At 29.7% G+C, this 19,458-nt stretch overlaps 1 protein-coding gene across 1 annotated transcript in view; it reads right to left on the bottom strand.

Moving 5' to 3' along the window:
• LOC111618697 overlaps positions 1-19,458 on the bottom strand; it is a 37,767-nt gene that overhangs the window by 2,432 nt on the left and 15,877 nt on the right. The window contains exons 4-14 of the mRNA XM_023360266.1: positions 18,753-18,931; positions 14,114-14,217; positions 11,985-12,484; positions 11,515-11,857; positions 8,002-8,060; positions 2,790-2,860; positions 1,981-2,052; positions 1,810-1,906; positions 1,703-1,745; positions 1,461-1,618; positions 14-88 (exon numbers count right to left, since the gene is read on the bottom strand). Coding sequence (XP_023216034.1) covers positions 14-88; positions 1,461-1,618; positions 1,703-1,745; positions 1,810-1,906; positions 1,981-2,052; positions 2,790-2,860; positions 8,002-8,060; positions 11,515-11,857; positions 11,985-12,484; positions 14,114-14,217; positions 18,753-18,931 — 1,701 coding nt within the window. The remainder of the gene's footprint in view (positions 1-13; positions 89-1,460; positions 1,619-1,702; positions 1,746-1,809; positions 1,907-1,980; positions 2,053-2,789; positions 2,861-8,001; positions 8,061-11,514; positions 11,858-11,984; positions 12,485-14,113; positions 14,218-18,752; positions 18,932-19,458) is intronic.

Here is a 19,458-nt window from a genome sequence, read left to right as displayed (position 1 = left end):
TAAATTAACTTACTTGAATTAAATATGAAACAACACAACAATTTTCATCATTTTCATATGATTCAACTATCCAACCACTTGGTAATAACTAAAAATAAAATGAAAATAGTAGTACATTTCATTTAATATAAAACAAAAAAGCAGCAGTATTTGCCAGATACAATCACTTATTTTGGTAACCACTAAAACTCCAATCCGAAATGCGTGTGAATTAAAATTGTCTTCTGAGTGTCGGATTAGAAGCACATAACAAATTTGCTCTTTTGTCTATAAACCTCTTTTTAGTGGTTACCAAAATAATAATTTTATATTATATTTACATAATTTCTGACATTTTTTTTGTAATGTGTTTAAGTTACATAATTAAATTATAAATAATATGTTTTCCTTTTGATGAAAAAATATTTCAAAATTGTCCCGCAGTGAATGAAATTTTTAATAATTGACATAGAAAAACTACAAATAAAAAATATGCTTGGGATATCGTTTAAATGTATTTTCAGCTCTAGTAAAGCATTTTGTGGACTTTTTATGAATTGAAGCCTTAGATTTTAAGATATTTTACAGTTACTTTGAAGTCAATGAAAGTGATTCACATTCTGTGTTGCAGAATGGACTGAACCACTGTGCTGTAATGTACATGTGTGTAGCATTTAATTGGCATCTTACCTCTACTCAATTCAGTGTATTTCATCTTTGTTTAATGTGTGTGTTCCATGGTTCAAGAAAGCTTAATCATCATATAAGTATCATCAGTATAATATTTGCAGGTGTGTACACTAAAACTCCAAATAACTTCCTCTGCACAGGTGTATGCAAAAAGAAACTGAATGTGTAGATTTTTCTGTTGCATGAGAGTTTCTTATCTGAATTATATCAAGAACCAAAGCAAGAGGAAAAGGTTAAAATGGCTAAAACAAAGCAAAGCATAAGCAGTCAACTGATGCAACTATCAGTAAGGTGGGCCAATTGCTCCATAAGTTGGATCAAATGTTCAAAATATCCTACACACACGTGTAGGACATTAATTAAAGAAAAGAATGTTATTAGAAAAAGAATTTCTGCACCCAAGCATACTGTGAAGCAGTTAGAAGGTGTTATGACAGGAGAAGTTCTCAACAAAGTTTAGGTAGCCATAAGCTCTCATTGCACCATTTAAACTTTGCATTAACAGAATGTATCAGGAAGAAGTTAGTTCCATTCTTGAAGTACAACAATCTCCATTTGGATAGTGTTTTGGCCAGATTATGCAGTGTCCTACTATGATTCCTATAGCAATAGGACAACTGTCTTAACTCTGGTGGATATTACATTAAAATAAAAAAAATATTACCAAAAATACAGGGTAGCCATTTTCATTGAATGGCTACCCTGACTCATCCAAATATTTCAATTTACATGATTATAAATCTATATTCTAAAAAACTATCACGTTTATATGAAAAAATAAGTAAATGTACCATTCCTCTGATGACATCCTCCATTAAAGGACACTTCTCATATTCCACTGACTGAACAGCCACAATTAATTTTGAATCTTCCATTCTTTCAGTATGAAGCAGACAGAAATCTTGTGTATCTTTTTTCAGTAATGTTGTAGATTCATGAAATGTATGCACTAGTAAAATAAAATAAAACAAATACTGTAATATAAAATTAACAATATTCACTTAAAAATCAAAATATCCAATTTTATACTTACAAATTTTCTGACCATTTGGAAAATCTTGAAGGACTGTTATTTTCTGAAAATAAAGCATAAATTAGTTACTTTTTAATACTGTAGCAAACTAAGTAAATCGTCAATACCTTTATAGTTTCGTCATACATGTATCTACTTAATGGGCTTCGAAGTGCCGACCACACAAGATTTGGAGACATAGGAATAATTGCCTTACTGAGATAACTTAAATTTACAATGTATATAGCATTAATAAGACAACAGGATAAAATTAGTTAAATTATAGCGTAAAAACTTACCTTATGGCAAATAAATTACCTACTGGGCATTCTTTATTAAATACTGTAACATCTTTATATTGACGCTCAAACCTGAAAAATATAAAATGTATTTAGCACTCATCATAATATAAAAAGTGAGGAAATTTTGATAATCTTGAACTCAATTATTTTTCATTGATGGTTTATCATTAAAACCAGAAAAGTATCATGTAATATTTTTCCTATGTTTAAAATTACAATGAAATTTAACTTGTTGAATTTCTAGTAGAGTTTAAAAAACTTAATTGAGGCAGAACAACCTATTCAGTTTGTTCTCAAAATTTGATTGGTCAATTTTGATTAAACTTTGTCATTTCACATATATATGAGATTAGGAAATTAAGTGTAATAAAAACTGTGGTCCATAATTTCATTTTCAAGATACAGTGAGGCCAAAGTGATAATGTCTAAGGTTGCTAAACCTTGGGCATTATTAAACGAGCATGAGTTATTTGTTTCTTTTTTATTTTATATTCAAATCAATAATATTGTTTTGATCTAAACATAGAAAAGGTGCAGGCAGTTATGAATTTTCAGTTCCATTATAATCTTATGGCAATTCTGACATATCACATCTCTATAAAACTTTACACTGTATAATATTTGATATTATTCATTCTAAAATCAATTTGGAATAATAATAATGCAAACTTAATTGTCTGGATATGACTCAGAGCTCTTAGTCATAGTTTGCAGATGTTCCACTAAAAGAATTTTAGATCTTTACCAAGTATTTTAGAAAATATCTAATAAAGACATAGGAAAGAATGGATGATGATAATACTTACACCCATCCACCAGATGCAGATTTCTGTACTTCAGGAGGACTATGAATTTCAATTACAGAAGCTTTAATTACCTGAAATAAATAATGACAAATAATATATCTGATATTATTTAATGTTTTTAATTGGCCAGTAGTATCTGCAGACTATATAAAAGAGGGCAAAGCTATAATAAAGTATATCATATATTATGCAAGAAGCTTCAAACTAAGATTCAACATTGAACCTGTGCTCCCGCAAGGTGGTACCAGTTGCAACAGGGCTAACTTGGCCTTGAAAACAAGGAACATTCTTTGTTTTTGAAGCCAAGCATTGGTCAACATAAAACAAAGTTGTATGGGACAATGGACAGATATCGTTCATTAGTTTCTTTTATATTTGCAAAATAGTCTAGAAGTCATAAATTTTCTGTTGTTTGTTGATAATGGAATTTAGAGTACCCGTAAACACAGACAAAAAGGGAGAGACATGTACTGCAATATACAGGTGCTCTTCATTGAGGCTGTTAAATTTAGATGGTTAAAGGCTGAGAGATTGGGAAGACAGAGTGGTCATGTATCTTATCTTGAGTAGGATTGGACTTAGATTTTACTTGTTGTTAGGTTTTACAATTTTTTATCAAACTCATTTCTACTCTCAAAATTAAGCATTTTACCATTTTATAACAATTAATAANGACAGTCTTCTCGTTATCACGTCATTTCATAAAACACGCAAAGAGACCATCACTTATTTATATAATCATAATTTTCATTGATTTAATGTAATAATATCGTATTTAATTTAATTGTTATTATTATTAACATAAAAATAATTTGAATTAGTACGAAATTGCGTTTAAAAGTAATTGTAAATAATATTTTTAATGTCTGAATTTTAAGCTTAGTTCATAGAGAGAAAATTGTTAATGAAAAGTGGAAAGAGGAAATATTGTGTCAACAATGATGTCCTTTCTGGTGAATTGTGATTGCATTTCATCATGCTGAACTTTTCCATTAGAGGAAAATATTTGTCTCTAGCTAGAACAATGAATTTCTGGAGATAAGAGACATTTAAAAATTTATTATGATTGTGCTATTATATATTTTATTAATATAATTTAATAAATAAAACAGAAATGACATGATATGATAAAGATATTTTGTGGTTCAATAGGCATTTTTATCTTCCACACACAAAGTTTAGGAGACTCCCTTTCCGTATTCTATTTTGTTTCACTTATTTTATAATTACATCTACAATGAAGTGTAATAGAAAAATAATGTTTTAATGTTTGAGATGGTACTTTTAAACTGTATTTCAGTAAGTGTTATACGTTCAACAGCTGCTCTTAAGGTGCATGCCTGACATTTAAGAATAGTTTTTTGGAGACAGCTTATTAATGGTAGTTTGATCCTAATGATAAATATATAGCTTAAAAATGCTCAAAGTTTCTGAAATGTTTTTACTCTGAGAAATATATTCTGAATTATATCTGTGAACCATTACTTGACACCTTTGTTGGTAAAATACCTCTATGATAGGTTCTACAATAGGGTTACTTGCTGCTCTCATACTTCAGTCAGGATGTCGCAAGAGGATGGCAAAAGAGGTAGTAGTGACAAACACAGAGAAGTACACAAATGTGCAATTATAATCACATTTATTTTTAAGAGAAAATTCTTACAATTAGTTGAAGCCAAGACTCAAAATGGGAAGAAGTCCAGGTGGGAGATGATATTAGGATATAATTGGTTTATCCTGTTTGGGTAATTTTCAGGCCCTTAATGGTTGATCGGATGACACTTGGTGGTCTGGCTGGAGAAGCATGGGGTTGATGGGAGAAGGTAAATCTCTCTCTCTGGTTGGATCAACAGATGTCTTTGAGTTACAATGATCCAATGTTGACATGATTGTCTGTGATGGTGAAGATGACCTTGGAGGTTCTCAATGATAATGAACACACTTTACAATGGTGGCAACTCTCATTTACCTTGGGGGTCAGTCTCCTTTATATGATTCGGCCTTGAAATCCATGATTCGGATGATCTGAACAAGATCAGACTCTTCCTTTTTCACTCATTGGCTCCTGCTCTGCTGCTAGGGGCCAACTTTGGGTCAGGGGGATCTCCCTCACTCCCACACTGGGGCTATCACTTCCTCCAGCTTTCACTTATGAACCCCCTGGGGTGACAGCCTGTAATTAAGGAAAGAGTGAACTCCCTTGGGTAATGGCTTGTAATCAGGGAAGGGAGATGTTTTATTGCTTGATAGTCAGAACATCTGGAACAATTATCTAATTGTTGCGTAAAGTGCTTCCCTCATCTTTCTTTTGTATTTTTAAACTGAAAATTGCCTGTTTTATGAATAACAACTTTTTTTTGTCAATCACTTTCCCAGCTCAATCTCTCACCAGTTTATCATCTCTCTCACTTCAAGTTTGACAAATACATTAACTTTTACAACTCTGTTTCGAAGATTGTGAAAAAAGAAAGACAAAAACGTAAACAAGTGAGGAGTTTCGGACCTCACATATTTAAATTAAAGGAACTTCCTTACAAGTGTATAGTTACAATTATTATGACTGTTAAAACACAAATAATATGAAAATAATTGTACAATATAAGCTACCAACTATTGTTATTTATAAAAGATTACAAACTGTTATCTAATTTTTGTTTTGAGTTTTAACTTTACATATTGCATCACAGCTATTATTATAATTAAATGCTTTATTTTCAGTTTTATCATAAGAGTGGTTAAATATTTTTGTTTATTCTGTTATAAATTGTGAACTAAGGCTGTTGTTTTTTTAGTTCAATGGCAGTGTGACACTGCAACAACAGAGTTCATGGAGTTCTGTTAAGATCACTTTATTACAACTCCAACAGACATCAAACTATAGACCACATAATACTCAATGCTATGTCATCCCATCATTCTCAATTTTGTCAAATCTATTGCAAAGACTTTTCCACAACTTTGGCAATCATCAACTTTTAAACTATCAATTCATTTTAAAAATTAAATCAAATGCTTTGTTATATAGTGCTAAAAATACTTGATCCTTACTACTGTATATCTTTATAATCAAATCTTTTTATATCAGACCCATTTCAATATTTTTAAATTTAGGAAAGAATTGTCTATTAAATATTCATTCAATTGAACCATTCACTGTCATTCTGGTATATGCTAGTTGTGGTCTAGCAATGCAACTCCAAAGTTAAACTCCAATGTGCCAAGTTAGATGAACACCAAAGTTTTATGTAAGCTCCACAAAGGCTAGTGATCATGAAATTCCACACTGCCTTTGGACTATAAACCAGCCTTTAAACAATTTTTTCCTTTATTTAAAATATTTCTATCATTTTGCAAAATAAAAAAAGAGTGTAAACAACAGATGGAAAAATTGATTTATGAATTCCATTATTCGATTAAAGAATGCTGTCACTGTATATGTGAGAGCCTGGACTTGATGAAAAATTTGGGCATGAAAAATTAAATTTTTTCAAAATATTTCAGGTAAAAAAAATTTTCCCAGCAAAAAAATAATTTGATTGTTGGAGGATATGATTGTATCTTTCTCTGGAGTCACTTGCTTTTCCAGATGACACCAGGAACCTAACAACAAAAATCATTATTGGATGGAGAAGAAAGAGGAGAGAACCCCAAATAAAAGGCAATGTCCAATGACGACACAGAGAATTCGTTTGTCTCCAAAGTTTGTCGCTCATCTCAGATACATCGCCCATCCTGCCGATCCTAGTAAGTTATCCTAACAATCCTATCCAATCAAGTTATCTTGTCAAAGATCTAACAAACAATCTTGCAGACCAGAAGTTCATGAAGTTCATCGATTTGCCAAACCTCCAATTCCCAAAGGAACCAACCTCTATTTGACTAAGGTATTTATCATCTCACGGACTATTGTGAACTCTCTCTCGTGGTCGGGGACCTGCTATATTAATGATAATTGCTACTTTGTAGAGATTTTTACGTGGCCAACCTGGCAACATCTTACTGTGCCCCTACATTTAGTCTTTTGTCTCCCTCTAGAGTCATTCTGACCACGTGTGGTACTGGTGACAGTCTTTGTACTTGAGCTCAAAATAAATTTATTTTACCTTTTAAGATCCATGTTTATTTGGTCAAGAACCCAAACTTATATAAGGATTGTAGCTAGATGCTAATTTTATAACTTATGTACAGAAATGTAAAATGCTTCTTGTTTAATAAACGGGTATTGTTTAATGTTAAATTTGTAGTGGAGTGCACTTCTTCCGGTTGTCTCTCAGACTTTCTCCATTCTGTGCCCGAGTGCCTACACACACGACTGCTTGTGCAATAAAACAAACTTAACGGCCATTGAGGTTTCTGTGTCTTTCCTCAAAGACATAGTGGTATCAGATCTGACAACTTAATCATCACTGACACGATGTCGACCCTTCAGTCCCGTGGTGTGGAAGCTTAGGGGGCACTTCACACATTGTCACATATATCTAAAAAGTTTGTGGACCTTAACAGAATTAAACCGAGGAGGATATATAAATTATAAAAATTTTAATCCAACTTCATTATTAGTAACATTGGTACAGTACATTAAGTAAAAAGCTAATTCAATATTGTGAATGAATAATTAGATCATGTTAGTTTCTATCTTACATTGTTTAATGTTTTAAGAACATAATTACAATTAATTAGACATTATAATGAACAACAACAAAGTCAAGCTTATGGTGCATTAAGATTAAAACTGAATATTTTATTGACATACTAATGTATTCCTGATATAGAGGATAAGGAAACGTTATGATAAAAGCAATGGTGGCACATAAATCTATCATCTTATCCAGAACAGCAAAAAAGAAAAAAGAAAAATGGAAGAATGAAAATTAAAAAATTTAAAGATAGAATAAAAGTAGCTATAAAAATCTTTTTAGTTTCATCAAAACAATTTCTAAATATTTTAATACATAGTTAACTTGACTACAGGGTTAAAAATATTAAATAAATATCCATAAATATTTATAAAGATTATTTTTTCTAAGTTACCGAAGAATAATGGAATTGTACAAATAAATAAAAATTATAATAAATAGTTAATACAAGCATTAACTTTTATTTTTTAAAAAGTCAATATTAAAACTTCTAAATTTATTATATTTTTAATATAAATTTTGGTAAATATCCATTAAAAATAAAATTTACAATGCTTTATAATATTGAAACTTACCTCGACTAATAAATTTGACACACACAAGTTTCCTTTTGTTTTAAAATCTATCATTTCATCTGAAAATAAATAATATTGTTCTATTACTTCTATATTTAATTAAAATTTAATAGTTCTAAGTTAAATTTTATTAAACTTATGAATATAAATAATCAAAATTGAATTAACACAAGATTATTTTGAAAAATAACCTTCAGTTATATTGATTAAAAACATTATAAGCACATATATCAAGCAAATCTTTCTTTCAACATTACTTCTAAAATAGAAAGATAAATAGCCAATCACTGAATATTCTGAAAATAATTTACCAATTTATATATCAAATAAATAAAATTATGTAAACTTTTATATGAAAAATTTTGTTTTTTTGTTAACTAATCCATTTTTAGGGTTGCCCAAATAAGACATGTATTCAGAATCTAATTAAATAAATCTTCCAAAACAAGCTGATAATTAATTTTAAAATAAACTTAAAAATTTTTCCAGTTAAAAAAGTTTCTCTCTTCAGAACAGATACAGTACACTATTGCTAATCTGGCCTTTCAATTATCAGGTGAACTCCCCAGCAAGATTGCCCATGCACTTCCATTTCCATGAAAATATTAGTTTATGTCACATATCCTGTTTATTCAGGTTTCATTTCTATGTATAATATTGCATGTCAACATGCTGTATTACTTGTCCCCTGTCTCCAAAAAGAACCAGTACCAAAGGGCAACAGGTTACATCATTCATTGCTTTTAGGCCTATATACTCTCAGTAATTCAGCACTTACTAATCTGGTATCCTCTGTGCAAGAATGACCAAATTAGCAAGAGCCTAGTATATTTTAATTACAGTAATACCTCAAGTTACGCTACCCTGACTTACGCAAACCTGGAGTTACGCGATTTTCAAATCTCGTTGATTTGTCTTTTGTTTGAGCATCACGCAACTCTCGATTACTCACTCCCCCCACACTATTGTTCAGCTCATGTGTTCGGACGTGTCGCACGGAATCGACACATAGCTACAATTTATTTTGAGTTATTTTTTTCTGTCTTTGTTATATCTACGGAGACTCGAGAGACAATATGTGGTGATTTCTTGTAACCATGAACGAATCAAAAGATGAGATAAGATTAACAAGAACATTTATTAGCTTACATACATCCGATTTGGATTTTACACAAATTGCGAAATTATACCCCGACTTACATGAATTCAACTTACACGGTTATCGCTCAGTCCCACCTATCACGTAAGTTCGGGGTATTACTGTATATTAACTAGCTGTTGTCAGGTTACCTATTAAGAAAAACTAATTCTTACAAAAATTCGATTAGAAACATTTAATAACATAAACTACATATCTGGTGTGGCTTGGAAAAATGTAACAAAGATGCAATAAATAAAATTTTGTTAGAGTTATAATCTCCACAGGATAAAAAAACAAATGCATTTCACTGTAAAATCTATGAGTATCCATCTGTCATAACAAGTTCAGCTGATCCACAATATGTTGATCATAATTGGACCATAGATGAATTCTTACATTCTATTTTGTGCTGTTCAAGTAGTTGAATTACAAAAAATAAAATTGGAAAGATCATCATCACGACTATAATCCTGACAGCAAGTATTGTTGACATACGAAAAATAGACCATTAATTCTTTTTACATAAATTGGAAATGTACAATAAAGAAAAAATATTGTTTACAATAACATAATGCAAAAAAAAATAATAATAATAATATATCAACAAGACATTGTAACAGTATATATTACATATCATTGCATACTTTGTTCTTTTTCTTGAGGAGACTATAGATAATGTCATCTAATAAACAATCAATATAGTTACACTCAATGGTAATAGAAAATTTTGTTGGATGATTACAACATTACACATGAATAGTTTCTCAGAAATTTTAAGAAAATAAATAATATATTGTGAGAATCAAGATTTAGGGGGGGGTCACTTTTTTAAGAAATTAGAAAAAAAGAGAATGATTTAAATTCAATTAGAAATTAATATTTTGTAACTTTGACAAATTTTTCAAACAACGGATGCCAAAACTTTCGATTCTGATAGGAAGTTCATTTCCTTTCTCCAATGACGAGTAAGCTGAATCATAAACAGCTGCACATGAGACCTGGCCGTCTGTTAGGCCGGCGACTCGTATAAAAGGGACATTTTCCCGCCATTTCGGGTAGTCCATCGAAAGAGGTCACCACATAGAACTTAGGCAGTTCTACGAAGTACAGATCTTAGAGGACAGAATTCGCCATATGATATAGGGCAGTTCGGGGAAAGAAATACTTGCCACATAAAATATGATGAAGGCCGTTCATAGTTAAGAGGACCGCCACATAGTTGTCGATCATATTGTAATAGCGCATCCATAGAAGTTACGATTCCTAAACATCTCCCTGATCCTAAACGAGAAGACAGCATTCAAATACAAGATATTTACGGAAACTGAAGGTAGTATAATCTGTTTAGATTGATGTGAATGCTCTCTCATGTGTATAGGTTGAATTAGATTTAAGTTAGATAGTTGATTTTCTCTCTGTGATATAGGTTCAGAATATATCATTTGTATCCCATTAATTGTATTATTATTTTGTTTGATTAAATTAAATATTTTTGTTATGTTACTTAATTATGGTCTCTTTAATGGCTATTATCCATGCCTATGTCCCTTCCACTTAATCACTGCCTCCACACTTGCTATTCCTCTAAAATTAGACATATAAGCGTGCCTAATGCTATATCTAAGTTGGTATCGGGAATCCTGACAGGAGACTGGATTATACAATCATGTCTCTATCTTTCTTAAACTCTTTTAAAGCCCTCCAAAAAGATAGAGATTGGATTGCAAGATCTCGTGCCAATTAAGTGGTACCCAAGTTCTGTCAATGTAGTACCCCCAGCTTATCTCACAATATCCATTGGAGTGGATGACCTCCTAGTCCAGGGCTTCTTCAACTATGGGTCACGACCCCATTTGGGGTCGCTTAGCAAAATCTTGGGGTCGCGAGATTTTAATGCAAAATATTGAAAATAATTTGTGAGAGTTTGAAAATGGCACGCTTTGTGTCACTTCTGGTGCAGCGAGACAACGATTCAGCAACACTGTAGTGTGTACTAGTATAGTGTTGTCGCTTTTCAGTGTATTCAGTTGTCTCTGTTCCATTGTAACACAAGAGTGAACTGTGGTAGTACACCATTATTGTTTTTGCAAATTTGTATATATCTTCATTTTATATTTTTTGGGTCGCGAAAAAATCACAATCATAAATGGGGTCATGAATAAAAAAAGTTTAAGAAGCCCTGTCCTAGTCAATAGTAACCAATTACAATTCAATAATTCTGTAGCATTTGATTTACTGTCAATAACAGGATATTCTACTTGTCTACAATAAAATTTCACAGCAACAAACTATTCTAAAAAAAGCATGCTTAATTTTATACAAAATATTTTGTTAAAAGGAAGAATTAAGAAAAAATAAAAGATAATTTTTACCTTCAGAATTGCAGTGAGGTAAAAGTAATTCAAAATCGGATAAACTTTCCATTTCTTGAGGAATTTTAGACTTTGTTGTTTCATCATTACTAGAAGAATCAGTATCAGAAGAATACACTTTCAGTTGAGGCACTAAATTACATTTTGATTCATTTTCACTTTGTTGTTTACCAAGTTTTGATAATGTACTGTTACTTGCATTTCCAGAAGTAACATTAGAATTTTCCAGAAGTGATTCAATTGGTGTGGAATAGATGCTTTCTGAATTTGGGAAATCTTTGGATATAGGAGAATTTGGCATCCTAGCATCTGCAGATAAAGCTCTTTGTTTTATAATATGACCCTATAAAATATTAACATTTAAAAGTATATTTAGTAATGCAAAAGACTGTAGATAAATCTGAATTACTAAAATCAACGCAACAATTTTTTTCTCAAAATTCAATAATATAATAATGTATTCTACTTACTTTGGATGATCGTTTCAAACTGAAACTTCCGCTGCGTGATCTTAATTCATTTTTTATTCTAGGTCTGTGTCTGGGAGTCGAATGGTGAGATGAAGGAAACGATTCCGATTTTGGTTGTCGGAAAAGCACAAAACCTTTATGATTGTATACAGTGACAGGTCTGGCAGTACCAAATGGTACAAGAGTGAGAACATCAGTTTCTTTATGATGTAAACTTCTAATTGGTGAACGAGGTATTCTTTTCTGAAGTAATTTGCAAGAAATGCTAGATAAATATTTATGAGCTTGATCGTTGATGTGAATGTATTCTGACGGATCACCTTGTGATTCATTTGATGACGATAAAGATTGGAATGGGTAGGCTTTCAAGTGAAATTCCTTTACAGTATCTTTAATACTGAGTAATTTGTGAACAAGTTCTTTTGGAATGTTGTTCTTCTTTTGAATGCGATAATTAAAACTTTGTATGCCAGTGAGTAAACATTGAGTAGGATGATCATCTGGATATAAACAATATTTAGTTTATAACTTTCATAACTGTAAAGAATGTTTTCAAAATTTATATATAATGAAATCAAGCATATATATATGCTATAAAATAGTACTTTTAAGAAGAATTATATATATATATAAAATTCTTCTTAAAACTACTATTTTAATCACTGAAATAGGATACAAAAAAATAAAAATTCTGCAAAATTGCAAAAAAATTCTAGTGATATTGGTTTCAAATGTTCCATTTTAAATAGATAATTTTTCTTTGATAATAAAAATATATTTAAAATAATTGTTAATTAATTTTAAATAATTAACTTTAAAACTGTATTTTAACTTTACATAAAATAAATACATTATTAAAACCTGATATATTTAATGAACAATACTTAGATATAGTTTGTTGGATTTAGTTTATTTAAAACATGTGCAATTTTGGAATTATTTTATTATATAAATATTTTAAATTTAGATGAGAAATTTTAATATATAATAAACCAAATATTGTTGAATTTCTAGGGCTATAAAATCTGACAATATTTATCTTATACTTAACTATATTTCAGACTATTATTTAAACACACTTCTAAACAAAAACTTCTTAGAAAAGTACCATAAAATGCCTTTAAGTAAAATGTATTTATGTAGTCATCTTTAAAGCAGTAACCATCAATGCACACATACCTGTTCTAATAGTTTACTATTTCTAAATGTACAGAGATTCTTTTGAGTATTACTCAGAAGCTTTCAGGCTTAAGAGACATTCATCTCTCTGGATGGCTACAATTGTTGAATAATGTTGACTCCATACAGCCATTTTAGGCTGACAAAATAATCAGAAATTGTAAGATTTAATGAATATAATGGTTGTAACATGATGACAATTTGTTTCTCAGTTAAGATTTACTATATATTATCTTATTGCTCTTAGTCTCACAACCAAAATGGTATAGCAATTCTTGACTGAGAAAAATTATTGTTATATCACAACTGCTGTTCACCAGATCTTGCACTCTGTGATTTCTAGTCATTCCCTGATTCAATTTGAAATTAGGAGAGATCACTATCAATGTTGAAGGTTGCAACTCCTATAAATGCTATTTTAGAAATAACTAGATAAATATTTGTTTAATTTCACTTACAGCTGACTTACAATGCTTTTTCAAGAAGTTTTAATCAACGGCATGTGCATTAACAAGACAATCTTATACAATAAAATACTCAATTTATATTAATTAGATTAATGTTATTCATATTGCATTATTCATAATAATGCAATATGCATGCTTATCATTTTTCATAACAATGTTTTTAATTTGTTTTCTTATTAAATTGACAAGCAAAATAATTTATATTAATTTGCTAGTAACAAATTAATATTAATCAAAATTAAAATTAGACAATATTTCAAATATTTGAATAAATATATCTGTGTTATGTTAATTTCATATAAACTAATGTGAAGTGACAAATGCAACTTAATAGTCTATTTATATGGATTTTTGATTAATGTGTGATTTGAGGAATACATCTATCATGTAAATCAATTATCACTTTATTTGAAATTCTAACTGGTTCTTGAATAAATTTAAAAACTACTAATTCAGTTTAATAAGAATATAAATTAACTTTACCCCAAATATTTTCTACAGGTTGAGCAAGGAAGAAGCACCAGTCTAATCTCTGAACTTGCCAAAAAAGAATCCATCCAACACCATTTTTCTCCACGTGAGCAAACCTAAAATGATAATTTTAATTGTTTTAAACATTTTTATTTATATCCATATAATGCAGTTACTTCAATATGGTTTGAAAGTTTAAATTCTCATAAATTCAATACAATTCAACATATTTTACATGATGATAAACAGTTGAACACAATAAATTTACTAAACTAAATTCTGACTTTTAGATTATTATTATTACTACAAAAGTTATAAAAAGGATGAGAGGAAGAGTATTCCATTTATAAAAAACAAAATGAACAGAATTATAAAGCAAAATATAAGCCAACACACATAAGCAGAATTCTGTTCCCACACATTTTTCATGTTTTTGGATCAGGAATCTTAAAATCTAGAGGGTCAAAACTTGACTAATTACAATAATTTCCTTCTGTTATAGAATAACAGCCAGAAAAGTAATAATATGAAAATTTATTACATTTCTCTTCTCAACCAGTTTAATCCAAACATGACTGTTACATATAACATTGATACATATTCCATTAACTATCAAGTTTAGAAATAATCAAATTATAGGAAATCCTTGTTAATTCAAAATTCAGGGAACAAAATATTTGCAACTTTGAATTATCTGAGATTTACACATTTCTGTATAATATGCCAAATGCCATGTAACTGATGTAATTTATTAAGCAAATGGAATCCAAAAGCAATGTCTTAAGCATTTTATATTTGTATATAATAATTTGTAACTTATATATACAGTAACATTTTTCATATACAGGAATAGTTTTCTGTATAAGGATACTTATAAAGAACACTATTTTTGTTAATAATTAATAGTAATATTGATAATATAAATGTGAAGGTAAACAGCACATGTCTGGTGAGAACCTCAGAGATTGCCAGATAGGTTTTACAAAAAGTAAAGCAGAATTCCTCAAAATACAATCTAAATTATTTTTAAAGTGGCCCAAAAAGTAGTAAGATTCCCAAACATAGTAGCCTAGAGCCCTTCAAATATCTCAATCTGCTATTAATAGCCCAATGTTGCCATCCCGAAAACCAGCCGTATTTTATGATAAGAGAAAAAAAAGATATTCCATGGGCAAGGAGACATCTGAAAATGCGTTACCATAAAAGCAAAGCCATATTGTTATAAAAGCAAAGTCAATATGGCTTATAGCATGGAGGCACTTTGATCTAAACAAACCAATTAACATATGAACATTGCAGTTTGGACAGAATTTTCACTTTGAATTTTGAAGTAGCCATATTTTGAAATAAACAAATTCCTTAATGTGTAAATCTCTATAACCCTGGCCAGGACAAAAGTACGCTTATGAACTAGTGNTTCCGTAAAGTTCTATAATGTGTTATTTTTGAAAGTTTTTATAATGTGTCATTTATACATAGTTTTATAATGTGTTATATTTGAAATATTTTATAATGTGTTATATTTGAAATATTTTATAATGTGTTATTTTTTAAAAATTTTATAATGTGTTATTTTTGAAAGGTTTCATAATGTGTTATATATGAAAACAACACATTATAAAAAAACATTATGTGTTATTTTTGAAACGTTTTATAATGTGCTATATTTAAAGTTTTATAACGTGTATTTTTTGAAAAGTTCCATAATGTGTTATATCGAAAGGTTTTATAATGTGTTATTTTCTAAAAAATTTTATAATGTGTTATTTCTAAAAGGTTTTATAATGTGTTATTTTTGTAAGGTTTTATAATGTGTTATTTCTAAAAGGTTTTATAATGAGTTATTTTCTACAGGTTATACAATGTGTTATATTTGAAAGGTTTTATAATGTGTTCTATTTAAAACCTTTTATCATGTGTTATTTTTAATAAGTTTTATAATATGACATTTTATAATTCTTGGTCATGTTCCAAGATGTTGGAATGCTGAATTTGTTTAATTTTTAAAAACTTCAGATCATTTGTAAAAGAAAGTAGATGTAATATACTCTCAAAAGAATTTATCACGTTAGTTTCCAATGAATTTTTTTATTGTAAGGTGTATTTTTAGATTTTAATTTGTTAAGTTTGATGTTCAATATATAGAACTAAACAGAAATTATCACATATATATTTTTGTAATCTAATCCTTTAAGAATGTGGGGTGAGCTTTTCCTGGCTAGAGCAGGGAAACTTGTGCATTCCTTTTTGTGTGGTGGGTCAGTGTTAACCAGTGTGTGTGTCTAGTGGAGAATCAGTATAGTGCTTGGTGAACGTAGAGGTGCCAGAGTGTCACCCACAGTGTGTAGAAAATAAAATTTTTATCTGTTGAGTTATGAAGTTGTGTACTTTATTCAGAACTTGTAAACAAGAACATATAATAAATTCTGATAAATGTTTTAAAAAGGAGTTATAAAAAATGATGTTATGATAACATGAGCAATTTCAAAACATTATAATTCTTAATTTCTTACCAGCATTAGTTAAAAGTAGAGCTTTCAATGCAAGATATTCTTCCCTAGCTATCCCAACAACATCAAGCCTTTGGACTAGTTGAACACAATGTGAAAAGAAATCTTCGGCATGACATTCGGATGCCTGATGCTCATCCATAATATAATCAGATGCAAACACTAATCTTGTGGCAGAACCAGAATGTTGTCTTGATCTAAAGAAAATACACTTAAGAATTATATCCTTACAATCTAAATTAGCATAAGTTATAAATTTTGATTAAAAAATCTTATGGATATTCAAATTCTTTTATGCAATCACTAAAAATAAATGAATATATCTATATCAGTTTAGGCAATTTTAAAACTGCAAATGAAGTAACTATACAAAATATCATAAAACATATTTCTCCAAATCTAATCTTGATATGAAAACAATATTGCTTGAAATAATAACTAATAATGCAACTCTTAAAACTACTCATACTGGTTTGAAATGTATACTCTTGGTTAAATATATTAAAATATTAAATAAAAATAATTCCTGAAGACTTTCTATTTTGTTCTTGGGATTGTATCTCATGCAGCTTCCAGTGCCAATACTTGCAGATACAGTAAGACCCCGCTTACCACTGCCTCACTTAATGCTGATTTGATATAACGCAGTCTGCTTGTAGCCTAAAAAAAGCTCAAAATTTACACCGATTTAAATTATCGCAGAATTTCATTGATTCATATATAATACGATTATTTGTGAACACAAACCAATTGGCAAAAGGTGGTAAAAAGGTGAACTTTCTTTAAATCTATGTTTGTTTGGTGCAATTTTGGAAAAAATATAACATTACGGATGCCATACGAAATATCAACTTTGCTTGGCAAGAATTAACTGATAAATGCACAAACAAAGTGTGGAAGAAGTTATGGCTGAAAATATCCAAGAATTCTCAATGAGAAGAGCCTATCACTGTATCATTAGGTTGGCCAAACTCAACCTAATCAATATAGCAGGACTAGGAGATGTAGATGAGCAGGATATTAAGGAGTTACAGCAGGTTTCTGGTGAGAGCCTTACCAGCATGACCTTCAAGAACTGGCAGAACATGGAATTCATGTGGAACTGGAAAATAGAGATTCAGAGTGCAAAAGCAAAACGAGGCGTTTTGGATGCGATCTTCTGCTACCGAAATTTGCTTAAGGAAAGAAAAAAGCAACAAATGAAACTTCACAATTTTATTGCAAAAGAACAAGAATTTCAGAAAAGTCAGTACTCTTGTTACAAAAAATGAACTAATTAATATATTATTATACATTTCTGTGTGCATATGTTTATGAGTTATTTAACATATATTATTATACAAATTAATATAAAAATAACTTAAAATTAAAGTAAAATTTGTTTATTTTTGGTCGTGTGTTCCCCTACTCCTATTTACTCTATGTTAAAGTGACCTCATTTAATGCTGTTTTGCTTAGTGCTTTGTTGTCTAGGAACGCATCCCCCATGTTAAGCAGGGTCTTGCTGTATATTGACTCCCAATAGGTCCTTATTCCCCGTTTAAAAAGCCAATACACATAAACTGATTCTCCATATAACTGAGCAAAGACCAAAAGTGTACTGCAATTTTCAACAGTTTGAGAAACACTGACCTAAAACTATAAATTAAGTTTTTACTTCTTTGATATTCATTTTTTATATTTTTCAAAAAATATTTATATAAAAAATTCCAAAAACAAAATATTTTTAAACAAGTAAATTTTTATATTTTATAATCTCCATTGCCTTACTACTTACTATCATTGCCAAAACTTGTATTTTGGTCTAAAGAGGATTCTGAAGATTGAAATAAGCATTGAAAGATGCAATAATGCCTCAATATTTTGAAAAATATGTTTTCTACCTTATGCTAAAAGAAATTTTAAAAACTATCTTCTTTTGAATTATATTAGCATTCTTAGTAATATAATGACATGCAATTCATTATTAAATCATACAATAAATATGAAAATGTTAGTATAAAGGCACAAAGACTGGAGAAATTTCTCAAATTAAATTTTAAACAAATTTTGTAATTTAAAAATTCTATGATTAATTATAAATTATGTAATCTAATAGCAGAATTAACAAAAAATTTTAGGATAACTATCATAATACTTACCGATACATCTGAACTTGAGAAGAGGAAGACTTATCTATCACTAATCTATCACATTGCATGTATTCATCAGACTGTAACCTTAAATCAGGTATTGTTTCGGCTCTCATTTTTTTCTCTTCCGAAATAGATGGATACCATTCTTTCCAAGTTGCGAGATCGGCAACAATGTTTAAAACAGACTATAAAAATACAATGAAAAAATTAGAATTTCGTATATTTGCTTATTATAATTAGTACAACATTTAAAATACAACAGTTTTAAAACATCATGTAATTTTAATAACAACTGAACTTAAAATTTGTAATTTTTTCATAAAGTATTAATAGTAGTTGACACATTAGTTAAATAGGACAATACAGTGGTACCTCAGGATACGAAATTAATCCGTTCCGAAATTGAGATCGTATCATGAAAATGTCGTAAGGTGGATCATCTTTTCCCATACGATTACATGTAAAACCAAATAATTCGTTCCAACGCGAAAAACATACTCAAATTAAAGCCAAATAATACATTAAAAAAAATAACTGTAGTAAGAAAAACAAATGAAAAATGCGAACTAATGTAACGTCGTATGGTGAGTTTTTGTTCGTATTGTGGAGCAAAAATATGTTCGAATTTCATGTCGTATCCTGAAAAGTTTGTATGCTGGGGCGTTCGTAACCTGAGGTACCACTGTATATTAAATAATCTTCCTTTTAAAAT

The sequence above is a fragment of the Centruroides sculpturatus genome, unplaced genomic scaffold, assembly GCF_000671375.1.
Source record: "Centruroides sculpturatus isolate CEXI.00-Female unplaced genomic scaffold, Cexi_2.0 scaffold193, whole genome shotgun sequence".
NCBI classification, from domain to species: domain Eukaryota; kingdom Metazoa; phylum Arthropoda; class Arachnida; order Scorpiones; family Buthidae; genus Centruroides; species Centruroides sculpturatus.
Note: the sequence above shows the minus strand (reverse complement) of the source record. Positions and strands in the feature narration are given on the sequence as shown.